Genomic DNA, 23,483 nt, shown 5'->3' on the forward strand with positions numbered 1-23,483 from the left:
CCACAGGAAGAAATTAAAATATAGGAATAAAATATAGAGTAATCTAACTTATAGTTAGTATATTTGATGTTAACATAATTTTATCAAATTAAATCAGAAATAAATGATGTAAATTAGCATTTACAACTATTCATTCAATAGTAATTAACATTTATCTCCATAACCCAGTGGTTCCCAAAGTGGGCATTACTGTACCCTTTGGGCAGTGAGTAAATCTAGGGTGGGTGAGAAGAAGCAAGTGGGCAGCAAGGGGTGCTGGAGACAGTGTACTGAACAGTGACCATAAGCAAAGGTTGGGGTCACTGACAGCCTTTCCCTTTCCTCTGTTAAACAGGTAAGAAAAAAACATTGCATTTAATGGTTTTATGAAACAAAGAGGGCGGTTGATCGAAAAATCTGGGAATCACTGCCAAAACCTATAATATAATAATTAGCTAATCTAAGCTAACTAAAAAAAAAAACTTAAAATGAAATATACTAAGAAATTATATTTAATTAATTTACCCATTTTTTTCAGTTTATTTTCTTCTAAATATTCCTGTAATTTCATTAATTTATCTTGCACTTCCTTTAACTCAGCATGCTTTTCTTTTAATTCATTTTCTGCTATTGATAATTCAGTTTGAGCTTTAGCAAGAGCTTCTTTTTTTGGAGCAACAATTTTAGCAACTCTAAAATATTTTAATTTAAAATATTAACAGTTTGAAATCACAAGAATAGTTAAACAATTTAAATAAAATCTAAATTATGAAAAGTAAAAATCTATTAGAAGCTTCAATCTAATATGAAGTGCATAAATTTATATAAAATACCACAGCTACATAAATAATTTCCTAAAAAATGTTTCATTTCATTATTATATTTCATCTAACACTTTGAACATGATGACTTATTATGTTCAAAGTGTTAGATCATATATAACTACATTATCATTTTCTTTTGCATAAAGACACTTATAATTGACTATGATGCTAAATCAACTAATTACACAAAAATTTAAAGATCTATGAACTAACAACTACAAATTATAATCTGTACATTCATGTATTTTATTTATAAGAAATAATTTGGTAATAAATTGATAATTTTTTCTGAATTAAATGATACAAAACTATATTTTACTAATTTAACAAAATGTTAATATTACTTTTCATATTTTTCCATTGCAATAACCCATTTACAAAGACCTTCTGCAGCAGTTGAAGCTAATTTTACTTTTCCAGGATCAAAATCTGGATTATTAATATATTTTTCTCTAATGATTTTAATTGCTTTTACTGGAATTTTATCCTACAATAAAAATGAAAAATTCTTATGATAATTATAAATTCAATATATAAATTAATATACTATTGAGTGTCAACTATGAAATGCCTGATTTCTTAAACATTTTAACAATACATTGTATACAAACAGAACATTTTTAATCAAAAATATAATCACCTTAATTTCTATAACTTTCTCCCATCTCATTACAAAGTTCTGAATTCATTGCAGAAGTGAAGCTGCAATCATCACTCTTTGAATGTAGTTACATTTGGAAGTGGAACCTAAATGTCTACTGTTGAGACTGCCAATTTCTTGCAGGTGTTTTCGCATTGCCTCCTGAGATCACTTCAAAATCTTTGTATAACATCTTTTCTTGGGTTAGATTCCAAAAGAGTTTCTAAGGTTTACATTGGGAAAGCAACACAAGGATGATTTTTTAGGTTGACATCCCCAGATCAAAATCTTGCAAACCATTGACAACACTTCTGTCACTCAGTACATCTTCATAAACATCATTGATGTCTCTTGTAGTCTGAGCTGCATTCAACACTTTAAAACTCAAAAAGCATAAAGTGCCTAATATGTATTCTGTCAAAACTCACAATGGACTGAATCATAAAATGAAATAACTATGTAACCAGATAGGAAAATGTAACATTCCTGTCTCAATGTAGTTGTTTCCATTATATGTATACAAAGTAAGGTGCACTGAGAAATGAACATTTCATAGTTGGCAATCCAATATATACTGTATGTATTTAAAAAACAATTCAGATTTAACAACTATAATTTATTAAAATTTATAATTTAAAAAAATATACGATATCAAATTTAAAAATAGTAATATTAATTCAATATCTCTATTTAACTTTTAACAGAATCTATATTGTAGTGTTTGTTCACTGAATAATCAGACTAATCCTTTTGAAATAATTCCTTTTCTTAAGAAACACCAAGAGGTGATGATGTTTACAACAAAGGGGATGAAGCAATTGTTAAATTATTGCTTTTGTCTCACATGCAATCCATCATCCAAAATGTTTTAGAATGTCACCAACTTTCAAGCTCTGTTCCCAATCAGTCAAAAGAATGTGTGTCAACCTTGATAATGTGGCCTTCTGCCTTTATTATTTTATTTCTTTATTAGGGAGCTTAGCTCCATGAGTTTTACACTCTTCTTCAAAAATTTAGTGATGATTCATTGATTCATGGTGATGCCTTTTTCATTATTTTTTCTTGAAGGAAAAATGTCCTTGAAAATTTTAAGCTAATTATATTGTGTGATAATCACTCATCATTTCTGTATATAAAATTAAATTGTTGGTTACAAAGCCTTTGTTTATAAGCTTCTAGAATGTTCCATTGCCTGGAAGGGCAATACACCCAGTGGAGGAGCAGGAGAGGGTATATATATATATATTGATTCAGGGTTGAGAGAGCAACTCTCTCTTTTATTTTTCAGTGCCATTATGGGAAGCACACGAAACTGACCAGTGACAACGGGATTGTGCAAAGGAAGATGTTCAGATGGTATTCAAATGCTTTAAGTTCCTGTTACACACAGACATTTTGTCTTTTCATGACAATTATGTATTAGTCTAATCTGCGAATTTTCTTATGTGACAATCCTACTGTCAGTAGACAATCGAAAATACAAGGGAGAGGAAGCACTAGTACATGAAAAATTCCTCAAATTTTTGTTGCATGTTTTGATTCTCCTGGTGATTGATTGGAGCAGAGTCAATGGGACTCTGCTTTAATAAATGAAACAACCAGGAGAAGGCAGCAATTATGCAACATGAAAATTTGAGGAACTTCTCACATACTAGTGCTTCCTCTCCCTTGTATTTTTTGAAGTCACCAAATTCAAAAAAATTTATTTGACAATAAAAGAGAACCAGAGAAAAAAATATATAAGGCTTTTCTTCAACAAGTTTCAGATACCAGTAAAATAGTGAAATGAAATTATATTATTTATAAAAATAAAACTATATTTTTTTACGAAAACTACTGTCTGTATTAGTACTTAAAACAGACAGAGGATGACTTACGGCTTGTGATTTCCAATACATATTCGAACATAGAAGCAATCATGAGCTCTTTGCAAGTGCATACCTCACAGTGAATTCTTATGATGTAAAGTTTTTTTAAAAGTATTTTTCATTAAATAAATATTTATATCCATGTGCATAAATAAAACCATTGTTTCATAAAATTATGTTTTTGCCTTATTAGACCCCCAATAAGGTATAAACATAAGTGCAAGTACCAGAAAGAATTTCACTTTGACTACATTGATAATTAAAAAAAACGTCTACTGTCTATCTAGGGGTTGTGACAAAATATTACACAAAATGGGGGAAATGAAAATAGTTTGTGCACCACTGTTGTAGAGAATGACTAGAAGAAACAAAGGTGGCAAAAAATGTTGTAAACTTTAAGTGTGAGGAAAAGGAAAAACAAGTTGAACTTGGAACAGTTAAGATTACCTTCCTGACAAAGTGCAGATGTTTTAGACAAAACAGATTTTTGAATTTCAATGTCTGAAAAAGGAAAGGAAAAAGAAAGAGCAGTATTGAAAAAGTAGACAATGAAAAAGAAAAACTCTCTTAAGATACCGTACCGTTCACCTATTCTTCTTAATTAATCAATTTTCCTCTTTCTTTCTGTACAGTCTTAATTTAAATTAGATAACAATATAAGTTAAATTTAAGTTAGTGTATTAATTTTTTTGTAAATAGACCCCAGACATAACTACATGAATAAATTGTTAAGTTACATCTACATATCCAATCATAATAGTCTGTTCAAGCATATCTTTTAAAAAATTTAAAGTCTTTTAATAGTTTAGTAAATTTAAAAAATTAAATTTCTCAGTCTTCTTAAAAATTTTGTATTTTTAAAATCATCATTTATCATATTTTAAGAAATGGAAAAATAAAATTTGAAAAAGAAAAGGAAAACGAAAAAAATACATATTCCTAATTCATTGAAATTTCTCAAAATCTGTTGTTTCTACATTTTAATAGATTTACCTTACATTGTCACATATACATTACACCTTACCTTTTCATATTTTGTTAGACTTTCTAAAAATTTTATTTCTCCAAGAATTTTCTTAGATGGACCCCAATAATCTTCACTATAGCTACCTAATTATTTGATTTAAAATTTAAATTCAATACAAATATATATATAAATGATGAAAAGCCTTAATTTTTTAAAAGTAAAATCATTATAAAAATAAGAATATAATATCAGAGAGATTCATACCAACTTGTGCTGGATCCTTAATTCGATCAGGTTTAACACCTTTCAAAATACATATGGTTTCCATTACAAGTTTTACACCATGTGGTGGACTTTTCATTGTTTTTACTTCTGCTATATCCTGATTAAAAAAAATTATTTATTGCACAAAATATTGTCTTTTTATATTTTAAAAGAACATAATGTAGTTCTCAAATAATACATAAATTCTTGAAATCATAAAATTCTGATACATTTGAATTATTACTATTATTTTAACAACAAAAAAATGAAAATAAACATAAATAAAAAAGTATGTTAGAAAGAACAAGTGTTAGATTGAAGCTGGAACTGAAAGAGATGATGTCAAAATGTAAATTCAGATTAAAATTTTCAGATTTTAATCTGAATTCAAATATACAATTTGTATTTGTTTGCCACTTTTTTTTTGTCTAATATCACACGCTTGTTTAATAAGTTACTTTTGTCGATAGGTTTTTCTTTTCCTGTTATTTAAAGGAAAGGAAATCACTTATCCTTACACATTTCCTAATACAGTTGACTCCACATAAGTCAACACCCGAATAACTCGTCACCGTAGGTTAATTAGTCAGCTTTCTCGATTTACTTGACATTGTTTAACTCGTCACCACTGGATAAATCAACATACTTTTTCTGTTTCACACTTTTTTGATGTCTGATAAGTCGACTCCCCTCCTGAAAAAATGAGTTCACACTGTACAATAAGCTGTGTGGTGTGAACTCGTTTTTCAAGTTCAGTTCAAGATACACTATTATCATAATAATACCATAGTGATCAGTCACTATTATTATTATTGTGAGCTTCCAGAAATGAGTTGAAATTAAACATTTATAATAGCAAATTGTTAAAACAAAACTAGCAAAAAAAAAACCTCCATTGTTAAAAACCAATCAAAGATCAAATTAGTTGTGCTAGTCATGTGAAACCGTGATGAGAAAAAATGCTATTCATGTAAAACAGAACGCAATAATTGTAAACGAGCATCCTCCAGTAGAGATGGATCTTTGACATGGCACTCGTGTATAAATAATTATAACATAGAAATTTTGAAAAGGGGAAAGATTAATGACAAAAAGGAACATTGCGTCGAGTTGTTAAAAATTATAAAACGTCACAGACTAGACAACAATGGAGAAAATATGAGCGCAAGTTCCAAAGTTCCATCAACACTTTCCATCCAGAGAAAATGGATAGTGTGTAGTGTTTTTACTGCTATTAATTTTGCTTCTCGTCACTCCGCGCGATTAAAAACGAATGAGACGAACAGTAACAAAACTACGTTTATTTTCTGCTCGCGTAACAGTTACATGACTCGACGATGTGGCTAACAAAAGGCAACTGGCTGACCAAAAGGTCCCACAGGGTGAGTCCGGTCCCGTTCCAGGAAGTAATAACTCTTACCACCTGGGGTTCGTTACGACTGTTAAGATGTGGAGAGTGACGTTCCCCACAGAGTATCCCCCAGTGAGGGACGAGCGATAGAACTGATGTCGAACGAATCGCTTAACGTTACATTATGGTGACTAGTCTTTTAGGAAAATGAACATGACGGCCTGATCTCGTGGTAACAGTTTGATCTTTTTTGGAGGTCGTTTCCAGTTTTTTGTTATTCGCTGTTGCAGATGAAGATGGTGTCTGTGATGGTCTTGATTGGACGGGTTTTATACTAGATTTCTGAAGTGGTTCGTCCTGTAAGATATACGCTGGTTTTACTCTGTCAATTGAGACGGTGGATTTGCGACCTTGGATGTCAATTACTAGTGTTTTGTCGTGTTTTTCTAGCACTTTGTATGGGCCTGAGTAAGGTTGACGAAGAGGAGGTCGGTTTGCGTCGAATCTTAAGAAAATATGTGTACACTCTTTTAGTTCTGGATGAATGAAAATTTTCTCTGTGGAATGAGCGGAAGTTGCTAACGGTTTCAGATTGGCCATGTGGGTTTTTAGTTGGCTGACAAAAGATTCGCAAGAAATTCGTGGGGTGTCGGGGCTAATGATGTCAGCTGGTAATTTTAACGGGGTACCATATAACAGTTCAGCTACTGTTGCGCCTATATCGGCTTTAAGTGCTGAACGAATTCCCAGGAGGACTACCGGAAGGGCGTCGGTCCATTTGGAGGATTCGTGTGCCATTAGCGATGCCTTCAGGTGTCTATGTAATCGTTCTATTAAACCGTTTGATCGGGGATGGTATGCTGCCGAATGGATGCGATTGGTGCCGAGAAGTCTGGTCAGTTCTCGGAAGAGGTTCGATTCGAACTGACGTCCTTGATCGGTGGTGATCGTAGTAGGGCATCCGAATCTTGCGATCCAACCTGAGAAAAAGGCTCGGCATACCGTCTCAGCAGATATGTCGGCAATTGGGATGACCTCTGGCCATCTGGTAAAACGGTCGATCACTGTAAGGCAGTAGTGTTTCCCGTCAGCTGGCGGAAGTGGTCCTATCAGATCCATGTGAAGATGGGAAAATCTTGCTTCCGGAAGTGTAAACTTTCCTATCGGTGTCCAGGCGTGGCGGTGAATTTTCGATTTCTGGCAGGGGATGCAATGTCGTGCCCACTGACGGATGTCCTTCCGCATGCCCGGCCAAACATAACGGCTCGAAATTAGCTTAGTGGTTGCTGTTGCTCCTGGATGAGAAAGTCCATGTAGATGGTCGAAAATGGTTCGTCGGAGATTATGCGGCACGAAGGGGCGAGGTGTTCCGGATGATGTGTCACAGTATAGGTCGATTTCGTTAGGTGGAAAGGATTTCGGCTCTAATTTGAGCGACATAGGATCCTTTAACAATTGATGAAGTTCCGAATCTGTAGCTTGCGTTGTGGCTAGCTCTCGGAAGTCTACAGGAGAAGCAGAGGTGATCGAATCTATCTCGATGCGGGAGAGCGCGTCTGCTATCGTGTTAGCTGTGCCCGGAATATGACGTATATCCGTAGAGAATTGGGATATAAAATCGAGATGCCGCATTTGTCGTGGTGAACATTTATCTGGTTTTTGTTTGAAGGCATATATGAGCGGTTTTTGATCCGTGTAGATCGTGAATTCACGGCCTTCTAGCATGTGGCGAAATCGTTTTATTGATGTGTATATTGCCAATAGTTCTCTGTCGTAAGCTGACCAGTTGCGTTGATTTGGTGCCAGTTTCGCTGAGATAAAGGCGATGGGTTCCCATTTCCTGTTGTATTGCATCAGTGCTCCTCCAACCGCTACGTCTGACGCATCTACCCATATGCATAGTTTAGCTCCGGGTAGTGGATGGTGGAGAAGTGTGGCTTTGGACAGTGCTTCCTTAGCTGATACGAAGGATTGTTCTGCCGCTTCTGACCATTGCAGAGATCGTGATTCTGCTTTCCGAGTGAGTGACGTACGTTTCCCGTTCTTTTTTCCTTCTAGTAGCTGCACTAGCGGGGCGAGGGTGTGCGCCGCTCGAGGGATGCATCTCCTGTAGAAATTTATTACGCCTAAGAATCGTCTAAGTTGAGTGAGAGACGAAGGTTTGGGAAATTCTCGGATGGCTCTGACTCTATCAGGGAGTGGTTCCAGACCCTTTCCCGAGACCTTGAATCCGAGAAATTCGATTAATGGTACGCCGAAGGTGCATTTCGACGGATTTATGGTTAACCCATATTCTTGGAGGCGTTGGAATAAGTCGCGAAGATGCGAGATGTGTTCTTCCTGGGAGCGTGACGCTATTAATATGTCATCGACGAAAGCATATGCAAAGGGGAGTCCTCTGGTTACTTCGTCGATGAACCGTTGAAATGTTGCGGATGCGTTGCACAATCCGAATTGCATCCTGGTACTCTCGAAGAGACCAAACGGTGTCGTTATAGCTGTTTTGTGCACGTGCGGTGGGTAGATGGGTATTTGATGATAGGCCTTGATTAAGTCTATGTGAGAGAAGATTTGTGTTCCGTGCAGTTCCGATGTGAAATCTGCGATGTTTGGAACGCTGTATCTGTCCTTTATGGTTTGTGCGTTTAGAGCACGATAATCTCCCACGGGTCGCCAATCTGAACTGTTTTTCTTGGTGACCATGTGGAGTGGTGATGCGTAATTGCTTTTTGATGTTCGCATATGGCCGAGAGCTATCATCTTATCGAATTCGGCCTTAGCGATTTTAAGCCTATCGGGTGCTAGGCGACGTGGTTTCGCAGTTACGGGCTGACCAACAGTTTCTATGTGATGTACAACGTTGTGTTTTACGGGTTGGTTAGGACGTGGAGGTCTGGTGATCTCAGGAAATTCTTCCAATATCTTATGATATATGGAGTCGTTGGTCGTTATCTTGATAGAGTGGATGGAGGTTTCTAATAATTTGCCTGGAGAGTTTACCTTTGTCTGAACGTCTGTGAGACATTTTCGTCTAAGATTCGGTACCAAATGGAAGTGATACAAGAAATCTGCGCCTATTATTGCTGTTGACACGTTGCCAATAAGGAATTTCCAACGAAAAATTTTCTTTAACCCAAAATCGAGAGTGAGTGTTCGTTGGTCGTAGACATGAATTGCAGTTGTGTTTGCTGCCATCAAGGTCATTTGAGATGCGCGCTTCTTTTGTGACGAGGAGGCTGGAAATATTGATACGTCGGAACCTGTGTCGACGAGAAAGTTTACGTTCGTTCTCTTGTCTAGGATGAACAGGCGACGAGATTGCTCCGGCAAAGTGCATGTCGCCTCTACGCTTCGCCGCTCTCGTTTGTTGGAAAACTACACGGCGGAGTACATTTTTGTGCCTTTGCGCCAAAACGGTTGTGGTACCAGCAGTAGTTGTTGATACTGCGGTGAGTGGAATTGTTGCGATGTCCTGAACTACTGCGGGAGCGTCGAGAAAAATGGTCGCTGCGATCCCGACGTGCCTGCGTTAGTTTATCGATTCGCTTGTTAAGTTTATCTATTTCGACTAGTATTTTGTTGGTTAAGGTATCGGGCTTCTCAGGTTGCGACACTGAAGCTATCGTTGCAGGGGTTACTTCCACCACGCGGTCCGCTACTTCCGCTGCTTTGTCTACGTCGAGTGGGGTAATGGCGGCTAGGATAGATTGGACGGAAGTCGGAAGATGTTGTATGAATAACTCTAGTATAACTGCGTCCGGGATTTGAAAATTTTCCGCCCGACGCTTTAGAACACGTAGTAGTTCGGAAGGTTTGCGGTCTCCTAGCTGTTCTCCGGCCAATAGTTTTCGTAACTCTTGTTGAGACGATTCGCCGGATCGTTTAATAAGTTCCACCTTTATGTGACCGTACGGGTCTGTACGGTCCGGAGAAATAATAATGTCTCTAACCGTTGATGCGACTTCCGGTGGTAAATGAGCCACTACGTAGTTGAACTTTGTGGCACTTTCCGTGATCGGCTTTGGAGATCCTAGAGCAAATGTGCTTTCGCACATGTGGAACCATAAGGCTGGGTCGGAAAAGTTGTACGGAGGGATTTTTACTGCTCCAATCTCGGCCATGATCTGACGATTGAAGTCGTGAACAAGGAAGAACGACGTACCTGATGAAGGTTCCAATGGGTGGATTCGGTAGTTTTCTTAGTTGAATTACGTTATTAGTCCGGGTTCGGGTCACCAATGTAGTGTTTTTACTGCTATTAATTTTGCTTCTCGTCACTCCGCGCGATTAAAAACGAATGAGACGAACAGTAACAAAACTACGTTTATTTTCTGCTCGCGTAACAGTTACATGACTCGACGATGTGGCTAACAAAAGGCAACTGGCTGACCAAAAGGTCCCACAGGGTGAGTCCGGTCCCGTTCCAGGAAGTAATAACTCTTACCACCTGGGGTTCGTTACGACTGTTAAGATGTGGAGAGTGACGTTCCCCACAGTGTCAAGTAGATTCTTCGAAGTGGATCTGTCTTGTGACTTGAACAGAGGTCGTTTTTCACTTAGGAACAGATGAAAACCAATTGGGGAGTGGAAAAGAGGGATGTAGAACCAATCAGATAGAAAAAGAGGAGATTGAGGAGGCCGATTTTGAAGGACATGACGGGACTTTTTGAGAGGCTTCAAGAGAGACAAGACATGTAAGCCAACGTGTCCATCGCGAAGTCCGCTGACGCCAACCGACGAGTCGTTTCACCTGCCGCGGCCCCGGGGCCTACTTTTGAGCAACAATAGGAAACACCATCAACACTAAAAACGTTTGAACATTTGAGTGTGTAAAGAACTGTGCATAGTGTGAGTTGTTTTGTATTTAAATAAAAGGGTTTTGTGAGATACTTGTCATCCTTGCCTCCTTCGCCACACCCATATGCAAACGACCCTAGACCATCCTGTCACAGGATTAATGATTTCCCCCTAGAAGTCGGTGAACTTACACTGGTGAGAAGTGGGATTTAAGTCCCAATCTCCACCAGGTCAGCAAACTTACATTATTATTATTATTATTTTTTTTTTTTTTTTTTTTTTGTATATACATATATGCATTCCATTTCATCCATGTCAAAATTCGATTTATTGTCGCACGGGTTATTTGCTTTGTGGTACCGTATCACTTTTTGATGGGTGCTTGTAAGTGAACGGAGGATTGGTCGACTCTGTACCACGTGGACACAGCCATAGCCCTGAATGGTGGGCAATATAAAATGTGGTGCTACATATTATGGGAAACCTTTTTTTTTTTCGTTGGCCGGCTGACCACCTGGACAGGAAAATTGTTGGACTTCTGAGTAAAAGGTGAGGATCATCACTTGTTGTTAAGAAGAGGACAAGGGGATGACAAAATTAAAAAAATTAAAAGAAGGAACCACTTGCATCTGCATGGAAGATTGGATTTTCGTCTAAGTTCTCTTACGAATGAAAGGTTATTGTTAAGATTAATGTATAGTAACTGTTAGTTTACCATGAAGAAAGTAAAGATAATTCTTTTCTTGTTTCTACAAACTACATAATTTGGAAAGAAAGGCCAGTGTGTGAATGACCTTGTGGTATACTCGACGATCACCTGCATATGAGTATTGTGTAATTTATGTGATTTGTACATACTTGTGTGTACATACTATTTGTACAATATATATATATATATATATATAGATTTAGATTTGTAGTTTTAGTCTGATATAATTGTCAGTTATATACATGTTATAAGGCCTCAACAGCATACTTCATGTCATGAGACGGGTTAATTGTAGTTGTTAAAAGCGTAGATATTGTATATCAATGGTCCTAATTATTATAAAAGATAATATAGATATTGACAAGATTTCAAAGTGTACTTATTTGTGAGATCCTTTACACTCTTGCCTGAACACAACATCGGGAACAATTCATTTGATCCTCGATACTACAATACCTTAATTCTGTGCCAACTTTTCCTGCACCTTCATGACACACACAACCTGAGAACAAAGAGCGGAAATTCACATTTTTCTACACTTCAGGACCCACTTTCACTATGTCTTTTCTTCTCGCTTGCCAAACCAAAAGTGCCCTTTCTGTCATACAGACCTGCACAAGAATTCTTCTATATTCGGGTTCCTCTAATGTCATTCAGCCCTTGGGCTTGGATTCTACTGCTCAACCACCCCAACTGTGACAAACCCATTTGTATAGACAAAAGGTCAATGATGGACTAAAACACGTGGTCTGAAGACCACGTGTTTTAGTCCATCATTGCACACGGTGCACAAAATAAATATTCTTTACAGAAGATTTTGTATGCTACATTAACAACTTGAAAACTTCTACCAGTTGTTGGCCCCAAGCATTACAGGGTCTCTTGCATTGTGGAGTCTGCAAGAGTGTTTGTAACAGCCCTGGGTCTTTTTCTTCATTGATTGGAATCTGTAGTAACTTTAGTTTGTATGATGTTAATTAAGAATCCTCCACAAAATGATATGCAAAATATCTAGTTCTTCATAACTTGATTACTACACTTATGATGGTCTGTTATAATACCTCTCAAACTCACACCAGCTTCTCTTTTGAAAAACCTAGTCAATCTAGAAATTTTGCAGCACACAGACACCTGGCATGTTTTAAAAATTGAAGAAACAAGGTTTTCCACATTACTGCTTTATATTATCTTTCACTATTGGGTTCTTTCTAAACTTTGTCTAGAACATCCTTACCATGATTGACTATATTCAGGCATAACAGACAAAATTTTTTTTCTACTCGTGCTACTGCCATTTTCATTCAATCTATATCATGACAAATCTACATTCTTCAATGAAAATAAATAATAACACATATAAGCAAGTTTGGAGAATTTCTCTTTCTATTAGTATCATATGTCATCATTCTTTGCATCATTCAAATGTACATATTTTTTATAAAATTGTCAAGGATTTATGAATAATTCTGTATATAACTATATACGTTATGAACAAAGTGATTAATCAGGCATTATTCATAATGCCCAGTCATTATGATTAATGACTGAAAAAGGCAAGCAGTGGGATAAATATTGATTAATTTATCAAATTGACCAGTCATTATGAATACTGCTATCACCTAGTCGGGCAAAGTGATGATAATAAGTTGAGGAATGATGATCCGACATACGCTAGCTAATCGGCACTCAGTTGCGTGTGCGTATTGTGTTTAGTACCGAATTTAAAATTTGATTAAAAAACCTCCACTTATTTCATTTAAAAATATTTATTTTTTTGTGAATTATTTCAAAGTATTTTAAAAAAAACATGTAATCTTTTAAAACTAAGTACTATTAACTATATTAATTAAATGGCAAAATTTTACCTATGTGCACCATCTTGGCGGTGGTCGCGACTGTTTGTGCTCTTGACAGATTCCTCCCAGAGGGGAGCCGCCGGCAGGCTGCCGATTGTTTAACGTTACTAGATATTGATATATACTAGTTATTGATACGTGTGTTCAAGAACTACCATGAATAAATAACTAGTGACGTTAAACAATCGGCAGCCTGCCGGCGGCTCCCCTCTGGGAGGAATCTGTCGAAAGCACAAACAGTCACAACTGCTGCCAAATTCGGTACTAAATGCAATACGCACGCACAACTGAGTGCCGATTGGCTAGCGTGTGGGGCATGATCACTCCTCAAATTATTATTATCACTTTGCCCGACTAGGTGATAGCAGTATTCATAATGACCGGTCAATTTGATAAATTATTGAAATTTATTACAATGCCCGATTTTGTTGGTCATTATTCATAGTGCCCGTATTAATCACTATGTCTATAACATATATATTAAATAATATCAATAATAATAATAATACATACAGAAGGAGTAAGGGTGTTTAAAGCTGCTATAGCAGCATTTAAGATTGGCATAGCTTCAGCTAAATCAGCATCACACTCTTCTTTGATTGAAGCAGCTTTTTTAGCTTTTTCATTTGCAAGTATTTGATCTTCCTTAACTCTTTCTTCAACTTTTTCAACTTCAGCTGACTCAGCATTTATTTGAGTCATGATGTTTTCTACATTTTGATTTGCTTCAACTAATTTGGGTTGCAATTCTATTTGGTATTTCTGCATATCTGAAACTTGTCCAGCTGCATGTGCTAATTGTTCTAATCCAACTTCATAGCGTTGCTTCATTTTTAGAATATCTCTAAAAAGTAAAAGTATTTAATCAACTACTCAAAACTGGGTATACTTAATAAAACAAATGAAACCAATCTCCAGCACAATTTTACACAAAAGCAAATGTTTTTGACCATGTTAAATGAGCATCATCAGGCTAACTGATCTTTGCAGTTCACATGCAGCTGTTAAAACAAGGGGATTAAACAAGGGGTTAAAACAAGAGAAAGAAAAGGAGGGGGAGAGGGTTGTAAAAATTAAAGTTTGTTGATGGACTTCCACACAGGAGAAGGAATCTACATCACAAAAGTTTATAACAATTTTTTCTCACAGCTTTGTAAATTTCTAACTGTTCTAGATATCTAAATCATTCTTTGTTGGAGGTGCTACATAGATGTGTATGGTCAAAATGTACATCTGTCAGAATCAGAAACAAAAGTTGTTAATGCAGTGTTACCCAGCCTTTTCATAATGAAAGTCCGATGTTCATTAAGACGGGTGTTTAAAGGTCATCCTGTAATTACCCTCTCTAATCTGTGGATCTCATACATATATCCTAAGTTTCAGTTGATTCTGTGGTCTGTAACAGGTGCATATCTGGATAGCATTGCACTGGCTATTTAGCCAGTGCAATGCTATCCAGAGGATGATGAAAACCATTGCCGAGGATGATGAAAACCAAGAGACTTCTTCTAAAGGCTAAACAAAAGTTATTTCTGGCAATTTTCTTGTACAGGGTAGCAGATCTTCTGTCATATGTGACAGCCTTGTATATGGTGTCATTGGGAGCAGTTGTTGAGCATGACAAAGGTGACAGAGGAAACATGATAAATTAGATCTTTGATGGTGTTAGGAGAATAGCAACATAGTCTGGCAAACCAGGCAATAGTTTGGGGCTTCTTATTCCTGTCTTAAGTGTCAGACAAATAAATGAAAACTCAACAAACTAGGGCACTGAAGCTGGCCATCTTGAAGATAAAGCAGCAGGGCTGAAGATTGGGTGGTATGTAGGCTTCCTGTAGATTTTAGTTGAGATGCATCTATTGGATAAGGTAAGCTGGAGGTCAAGGAAATTAACTTCTTGATCACTGTCCTTTTCCAGGTGGAGACAGATGTAGTGGTTGATGTTAATTTTCTGCAAGAAATCTTGAGTACAGGATTTTTCTGTCACATGATGAAAATGTCGTCAATGTAACATGCATATAGGAGAATGTGGTGGTCAAAGACAGAAAGGACAGAGGCCTCAAGTTGCTGAATGACCAGCTCACAAAGGATGCCTGAAAGCAAACTACAAGGTAAGCATGTCCCTACACTGCAGAAAAATTGTGCCCTCGAAAGCAAAAATACAAGTGTGGCATAGAGATCAGCAAGCTCTAGGATGTTAATGTGATGCTTAGCTGAATCTTGAATGTCACTAAGCAGTTGTGCAGAAACCAAAAGCAGAGTTCATTATGAATTAAAGGATAAAGCGACTGGAAGTCGCAAACTGTAAAGTATATTGGGCCATGTAAAGGGGAAGACCTTGAGGCATTCAATTAACTCCAGGGCACTGGTGATGGTGTATGGATATATAGAAAGGAGAACCTAAGATGTAACTGTTGACTGTCCTTTTGAAGCATATGGTTGATGAGGAAGATTTATCCACGATTGGTTGAAGTTATGTGCCAGGCTTATGCATCTTTGCAAATGCAAAGATATAAAGTGTGGCAGGGGCAATGACTGTAGTTATTATGCAGATAAAGGAGGATTGTCAGTGAGGTGCTGGAAAATTGAGGGACCATGGATTGGAGCTTATTGAGGAAGTTGTTGGGGGCTGTGGAACAGTGGGTGTTCTGTTTGTATATTCCTGGATGCCATTATAATAAGTAGGCCTATACACCAGGACAATGTCCTTAGACTTATTAGCTTTAAGGGCAATAATATATCTAGAACAGTTAGAAATTTACAGTCACAAGAATGAATATTGCTATAAATTTTCATGATGTAGATTCCTTCCCTCCTGCATGAAGTTGATCTATGAACTTTAATATTACAACCCTCCCCCCTTCTTTACAACTCTGCAGTGACCATGGATATATCTGTCAAGGGTGATCATGTGGCACTGGTAAACGACAGATATATTCGCAAACGAATTTTGCGGATATCGGCAAAAACTACCGCAAAAGAAAATTCACATAGAGAAGAAATTATGTGACAATAAAAAAGACTTTTCTTTACTAGACATAACTGTTTAAAAAATTTTTTCCAAAATGGTAATGAGAAAAACGCATGGGAAAATACTTTAAAAATTTCCCACGTTTATTCTCCACTACATAGTGATAGCACCATACCTGACTAATCCACTGCAGAAAGGTTAACAGCTGCATGTGAACTGCAAAGGTCAGTTAGCCTGACAATGCCCATTTAACGTGGTTAAAAACATTTGCTTTTGTGTAAAATTGTGATAGAGATTGGTTTCATCCACTTTGTTTAAAAATATTTATTTCATATTTTAAAAGATTAATTTCTTATACAAAGAACATTGTAAACTTTAGCAATTGTTCTTTCAAATAAGTTACTACATTTACATAAATTTTTGGAGAAATTTAAATTAATAAGCCATCAAATCAAAAAGATTAACAATTCTAAGAAGGATTGAAAAACTATCATTTGTATTTATATGATGAAATATATAAATAAAATAAATAGTCTATAGCAGCGATTCTCAACCTTCTTAGCTCTGCAACCCCCCCAAATAGTAAATATAAATAAAATTAATATTTCGTGACCCCCACCCAAAGGAATAATAACAGTAAGCCTAATAGTAAATTACTAATTGAATTTTGACTGTAATTATAAATGTAAATTTTTTAAATATTATATAATCACATTGCACTAATTTTATACATTAAGAAAATACTGACAGTATAAAAAATGTAATACAGTATGTAAAGAAGCAATTATTTATTGTGACATCATCATAACATTAGATTGCAATATTTAATCATATTTTTTTTAAACTTATTTGATTTAAACTATATGCTCTCTGCCTGAAATTAGTGTCTTGCCCTTGTATATAATACTTTTCCTGTTAACAACAGTCATGCCATCATCTATCTAACTCCTTACAGGGAAAAACTTTTGAATTGAAATAACATGACTTCTAGTATGCATTGGAAGCTTGTATATAATTAATTGGGGCCTTCTGCCCCTAATCTTTCAATATCTGGTCTCAGGTTTCATCCATCTAACTCTTTTCTTGAGATTAAGGAAAGACAGACAGGTGGATGGACAGACATAGTATGGAAAAATCCTACAAAATATGAAATCATACAAAAAATTCATTGTTAATCATGAAAAATTTCTCTTAATGCAAGGTTTTGTATTGATTATTATTTATTATACCACTAATACATTTCTGATACCTATTTTCATTATTTTTGAATACCTTTTACAAGACTGTAAATTTTAATGAAATGTTTTCAGTTTTTATCAAATACTCAGAAAACAAATTCATCAAAAATAATAAATTAAACAATATTCTAATCTAGCTACTTTAAAAAAATCAAAATTAATGTGAAAGTTCTTTAAAAAAATATAAAAAACAGAAAATTGCTTTACTGTATGGTATGTATGGTCGTCGGAATTAGATTAAGAAGGATGGAGAAGGATTCTTATGAACAAGTAACAAGCATGTCTTTATTGAACAAGAAGTGGTACAGAACTGACTTGTGGTGCGCAGGCGCGCTACAACATAACATATAAGAATTGCCAGAGATGGCGCTGCAATACATAGCATCATCCCCTCCTAAGGAGAATTACAAACAAACATAGTCTTGTAAGTAGGTAGGGGTTTTACGATGTCTACGACTTGATTCTTGAGTATTAGACGAGTCTGAAGCTAAGGCAGTATCTGAAGATGAATTTTTCATGTTATCTTTCTGAGGAGTGTTTTCTACTATTGGATTATTTTCTTTTTCTTCCCACCACAGCTGAAGAGGAACGAATGAAGCACCTTGAGATTCGATGGATGCAGATGATCGAGATCTCAGTTGATCAATGTGACGTTTCCATATGGAACCATTAGGAAGCTCAATGTTATATGTAACAGGTGAAAGTTTCTGAATAACTTTACCTGCAACCCAATATTCTTTAGAACTAAAGTCACGAGCAAAAATTGTGTCTCCTATCATAAATGAACGCTGTGGACGAACTACGTTGTTATTCGATAAGGTTAAAGGACGCAGCAAATCTAGTCTTGAGCGAAGTTTTCTGTTGAATAGCATCTCACTTGGTGTTTTACCAGTAGAACAGTGAGGAGTAGAACGATATGAAGTAAGAAATTGAAGGAGGGATGTCATTAAATCCTTTTCACGAATTAATTTTTTTAAAGAAGACTTAAACGTTTTGATAAATCCTTCAACTGCTCCATTAGTTGCAGGATGGTACAGCGGAGAGAATGTCTGACGAATTCCGTTCTGAGCTAAAAACGTTCTGAATTCACGAGATGTGAATTGAGGGCCATTATCAGAATGAACATGTAGTGGAAGGCCATGACGACTAAACCAAGATCTAAGTACCAGAATAGTAGCGGAAGAATCTGTGGATTGCATTATTTGAATTTCAGGATATTTAGTTTTTGCATGAATACCTATTAGAAACATTTTTCCAAGGAATGGACCAGCAAAGTCAATGTGCAATCTACTCCAAGGCTCTTCAGGAATTGGCCATCTTAAAGTATTAGTAGAGGGAGGATTTTGATGGTAAGACTGACATAAAATACATTCTTTCACTGTTCGTTCTAGATCACTATCAATGCCTGGCCACCAAACAATTGATCTTGCTAACATTTTCGATTTAACAATACCTTGATGTCCAGAATGTAATTCAATGAAAACATTTCTGCGAAATTTTTCAGGAACAAATATTCTATCACCCATAAATATTAAGTTTCCTTCTAGAGAAAGGGAATCCTTGAATTTAAGAAATGGCTTAACAGTTGTATTTATCTGAAGCCAATTATTCTTGATACACTTACGCAAAACATTGAAAAGTTTATCTGTACGACATGCTTCTATAAAGGCACTATTGGTAAAAGGAAGGGAGTCAAACTGCAAATTAAATAATGAACTTGGAACTGAGTTACTAAAATCTTCTATGAATAAATCATTAGTAGTATTTCTGGAAAGGCCGTCAGCTATGATATTAGTTGCAGAGGAGATGTACTTGACTGTATAATTATAGTCATTCAGTATGATGCTCCATCTTTGTAGTCTAGCAGCTACAATCTCATTCTGTCCTCTTTTATCACCGAAAATTGCAAGTAAGGGCTTATGATCTGTTTTTAAGATGAAATGGCGACCAAGAAGATATTGACGAAATTTCTTGATACCAAAAATAATGGATAATGCCTCTTTCTCTGTCTGAGAATATCGACGTTGAGCAGGTGAAAGTAAAGCATTAGCAAACGTAATAGGACGTTTTACATTGTCGATAATATGGAAAAGAACAGCGCCGACACCAAATTGAGAAGCATCTGTAGCCAAGTATAATTCTTTGTTAGGATCATAGTGTATAAGAAGTGTAGCTTGTTTTAATGAGTTTTTTGCACTTTGAAAAGCAGATTCATGTTCTTTTGTCCAGGTCCAAGAACATCCTTTACGTAAGAGTTTGTAGAGAGGGTGTAGATAAGTAGACAGTTTAGGTACAAATTTAGAATAATAGTTCAACATGCCTAGGAACGAACGTAGAGAATGGACATTACGAGGCTTATGAGCTTTTAATATAGGATCCAGTTTTGAGGGTAAAGGAGCAATTCCTTGTTTTGAAATCTCAAATCCTAAGAATTTTACAGAATCTTGTAAGAATTTGCACTTTCGTTTATTTAGTTTGATTCCTTCTACTTCACAAATGGATAGGATTCTTTCAATATTACTGAAATGGTCTGACTGATTTGTACCAGAAGTAACCAAGTCATCAAAATATGGTTGCGTTTTCGGAATTGTGGAGAATAATTTCTCCATAGCTCTTTGAAATAAAGCAGGGGCAGATGCAATACCATATAAGAGACGATTGCACTTATACAATCCAAGATGAGTATTGATAACCACTAAATTTTTACTTTCATCATCCAATTGGAATTGGTTATAGGCATCACTTAAGTCAAAGGTAGAGAACTTCTCACCTCCAAGTAATTTCATGGAAATCTCTTCCAAACGAGGTATTGGATGGACATCTATTTGTAACATCTTATTCAGGGTTAGATTAAAAAGTCCAGCTATCTTAACACTACCATCATTTTTAACTACTGGAATTATAGGTGTAGCCCAAGCACTGTTGGATATCTTAGAAATTACTCCAGCCTTTTCTAACCTAGATAACTCTGCTTCAACTTTATCCCTGAGGGAAAAAGGAACTGTCCTTGGTTTCAGAAAAATAGGATGTGCATCTGGTTTTAAGGTTAAATGAAGGGATATTGATTTAGAACATCCAATACCATCAGAAAATACAGTAGAGTATTTGTCTAGTAGAGTAAGCAGATTAGAGTTTGTATGAGAAATCCTAGGAGTAATACTGTTGATTTTACATGAAAGCTTTAACTCTCGAATCCAATCTCTTCCAATGAGATTAGCATTACCATGACGAACCACATAAAGGCGAAGTTTATGGCGAGAACGATTGTAAAGAACTGGTACTGTGATAAATCCTAATACATTCAACTTGAAATTTCCATATGTGCAAAGAAAATGTTTAGACTCATGTAAAGAAAAGGATGATAAGTCTCTGTTGAAAGTGGATTCAAAAATGATGGAAAGTGGGGAGCCAGTATCAACTTCAAAACTAATGTTCTTCTTGTTAATGGATAGAGTGAGAATAATAGGTGGAACTGGTGTGGAGACATCTTGAATATTGTAAAGATTAAAATAAGTTGAATTATCTATCTCTGAATAACTATTCGAATCTTTGTTGGTACGAGATAGTTGGTGTACGCTCACATGAGGATGCTTAGTTTTTCCACAAACCCTTGCAATATGACCAGGTATGCCACATTTATTACAGGTAAATGTTCTAAATCTACAATTCTCACGGGAGTGATCTTTGCTTCCACAAGATCTACAAATGTAACTACCAGTTTTCTTTGTTTCGAACTTAGTTTTATCTCTAGAACTATTCTCACTAAACTCCTTCTTTCTGTTAGGGAACTTTGTGGAACGAATTTTAAAACAATCGTTTTCGAGTGGCAATTTATTGAAACGACCTGCATCAATCAGAGCTTGTTCCATAGCAATAGCATAATTGATCGCTTTCTGAAGGTCTAATTCCGATTCATTTTTAGCAAAAAGATTTGAACGAATTCTAGGGTCGTACAAGCCTGACACAAATTGATCTCTTAAACGTGTTGCAAGGGAGTCTCCAAAATCACACTTTTCGCTTAAAGATTTTAACCCAACTATGAAATCATTAATCGATTCTCCTTCTTTCTGTACCCGGCGAGTAAAGTTCGCTCTCTCGGAAATTATACTAATTGATTTATTTTTATGTAATCTCATTATACTTTTTAAGTCAGAAAATGTCTTTGAAAAGGGTTTATCAGGTTGACAAAGGTTTCTTAACAATTTATAAGCCACCGGTCCCATCTGACTAAGAAGAGTAGCCACCATTTTTCTATCGTCAGTGATATTAGACGCTATAAAGAATTCTTCCAATTGTTCCACATATTCATCCCAATCACTATTTACGTTATACGGATTAACGTTAATCGTTGCCATTTCCGAATAAAGGAAAGAAAATAATGATAATAAGCAATTCGGTAACTTACGGGTCGAAGGTTCAAAGTCTAGCTTGAAGCCACGTGTTGACTTCGTCGAGGAAAAAAAAATAAACGTTAGTATTCTTGCTGAAACTTGAATAGAATTGAAGAAATAGACTATCTTTAATCCACCTCGTCGCCAGAATTGGTATGTATGGTCGTCGGAATTAGATTAAGAAGGATGGAGACGGATTCTTATGAACAAGTAACAAGCACGTCTTTATTGAACAAGAAGCGGTACAGAACTGACTTGTGGTGCGCAGGCGCGCTACAACATAACATATAAGAATTGCCAGAGATGGCGCTGCAATACATAGCACTGTAGTTCAACTTTCTCTTATGTACTTTCAGGCAACTAAGCCTATTGTCAGGAGATGCATAACTGACAAAGAAGACAGAAAAGAGTAGCAAAGCAGATATCTAAATAAGTTGGAAGGTTGTTAATGGAAAGTATTAAATAATGTACTTGGTATGTGGAAAGATAGAGATGGGTTTCAACACTTGTAGATTGTACAACAACAAGATATTACATTAACAATCTACAATCATTGAAAGCTATCCCTAATTATCCTACCATCTAGCAAGAACATTACTTAACACCTTCCATTCATCCACATGTGCAATATTTCTTACTTGATATTTGAAAACTGTTTTTTCATATCAGCAAAAAAATTGTGACTATAAAGTTATAACAAAATCATTGGATTTAAATTACTTCTTTTGCTATCCCACAAAAGTCTCACCTAAACACTAAACATCACACATTTATTAATAATAGATCTTATTTATGAGTCATTTCCAAGCATTTCATAACATTTTACATCTTTGTCATTAATTACTTTCTCTGTAAAACTCTTCATATATTCATATTTTTCTGTGATCTCAAAGCCTTTACTTTCTCTTGTTTCTTCAAACATTGTTACTCCTTTCCACCATATCCTGCTTTCTTTATTAAGAATTATTCCATTATTCTGGAAACAGCATAGTAATGTTTTTTCTATGCTCCTCTATCCTAATTTGTAGCTCTCACATTCACTTTATTCACCCCTCTTCAGAACACTTAGCAGAAAAACATATATACCTGTTTAACTACCCTCTTTCCCGTTTCCTTTGTCACTTCTGCATCTCGTAAAAATGGGCATGGTTGCTTCAAAGTATTTGAGATAAACTTGTTAATAAAGTAAACTTCAGTAAAGCAGTTACAGTAATACCTCAGTTTTTGTTGATTTTGGTTATCGTCAGTTTTGGTTTCCGTCGATTTTTTTTGTGAAAAATTTGTCTCAGTTTTCGTCGATTGTCTCAATTTTTGTCGATTGCCTCGGATTTCATCAGTGTGCTCAAGTGACCTCGCTGCTAATTTTGCAAAAACAAAGGGCAACCCACGTGTTTTCTGGCACAGTGTGGCATTATGTCTCATTGTGTGAACATTACCTATGTATTGTACTAATACGTTAATAAAATTAAATGATTGTGTGAACATTACCCCGTGATGGTCCACCATTGGTCAATGGTTTTGTTCTCTGAAGAATGGGAGTTCAGTCATGTTTTCGTGCTTTGGCAGGGCAGGCTAGCTACGTGAAGTTTTCTGGGTTTTCTCTATGTCTGTAATGCCTGAATAGGGGC

The 23,483-nt window shown here is 35.9% G+C and overlaps 2 protein-coding genes across 7 annotated transcripts in view; both read right to left on the minus strand.

Moving 5' to 3' along the window:
- LOC136974588 (dynein axonemal heavy chain 7-like) overlaps positions 1-23,483 on the minus strand; it is a 158,084-nt gene that overhangs the window by 68,000 nt on the left and 66,601 nt on the right. For all 6 annotated transcript variants that reach the window (XM_067269506.1, XM_067269505.1, XM_067269508.1 and 3 more), the window contains 5 exons: positions 13,769-14,099; positions 4,543-4,660; positions 4,336-4,421; positions 1,148-1,290; positions 505-671 (listed from right to left, as the gene is read on the minus strand). In XM_067269506.1, coding sequence (XP_067125607.1) covers positions 505-671; positions 1,148-1,290; positions 4,336-4,421; positions 4,543-4,660; positions 13,769-14,099 — 845 coding nt within the window. The remainder of the gene's footprint in view (positions 1-504; positions 672-1,147; positions 1,291-4,335; positions 4,422-4,542; positions 4,661-13,768; positions 14,100-23,483) is intronic.
- Positions 8,889-10,066, minus strand: LOC136974587 (uncharacterized). Its single transcript, XM_067269503.1, has one exon. The coding sequence runs from the start codon at positions 10,012-10,014 to the stop codon at positions 9,238-9,240; it is 777 nt and encodes a 258-aa protein (XP_067125604.1). The 5' UTR covers positions 10,015-10,066; the 3' UTR covers positions 8,889-9,237.

Source organism: Centruroides vittatus, unplaced genomic scaffold, assembly GCF_030686945.1.
Source record: "Centruroides vittatus isolate TY-2023 unplaced genomic scaffold, ASM3068694v2 contig_351, whole genome shotgun sequence".
Lineage (NCBI taxonomy): Eukaryota > Metazoa > Arthropoda > Arachnida > Scorpiones > Buthidae > Centruroides > Centruroides vittatus.

Bases quoted from the DNA above. Each gene is read 5' to 3' on its own strand.
- LOC136974587 (XM_067269503.1), bottom strand. From the start codon at position 10,014: ATGGCCGAGATTGGAGCAGTAAAAATCCCTCCGTACAACTTTTCCGAC.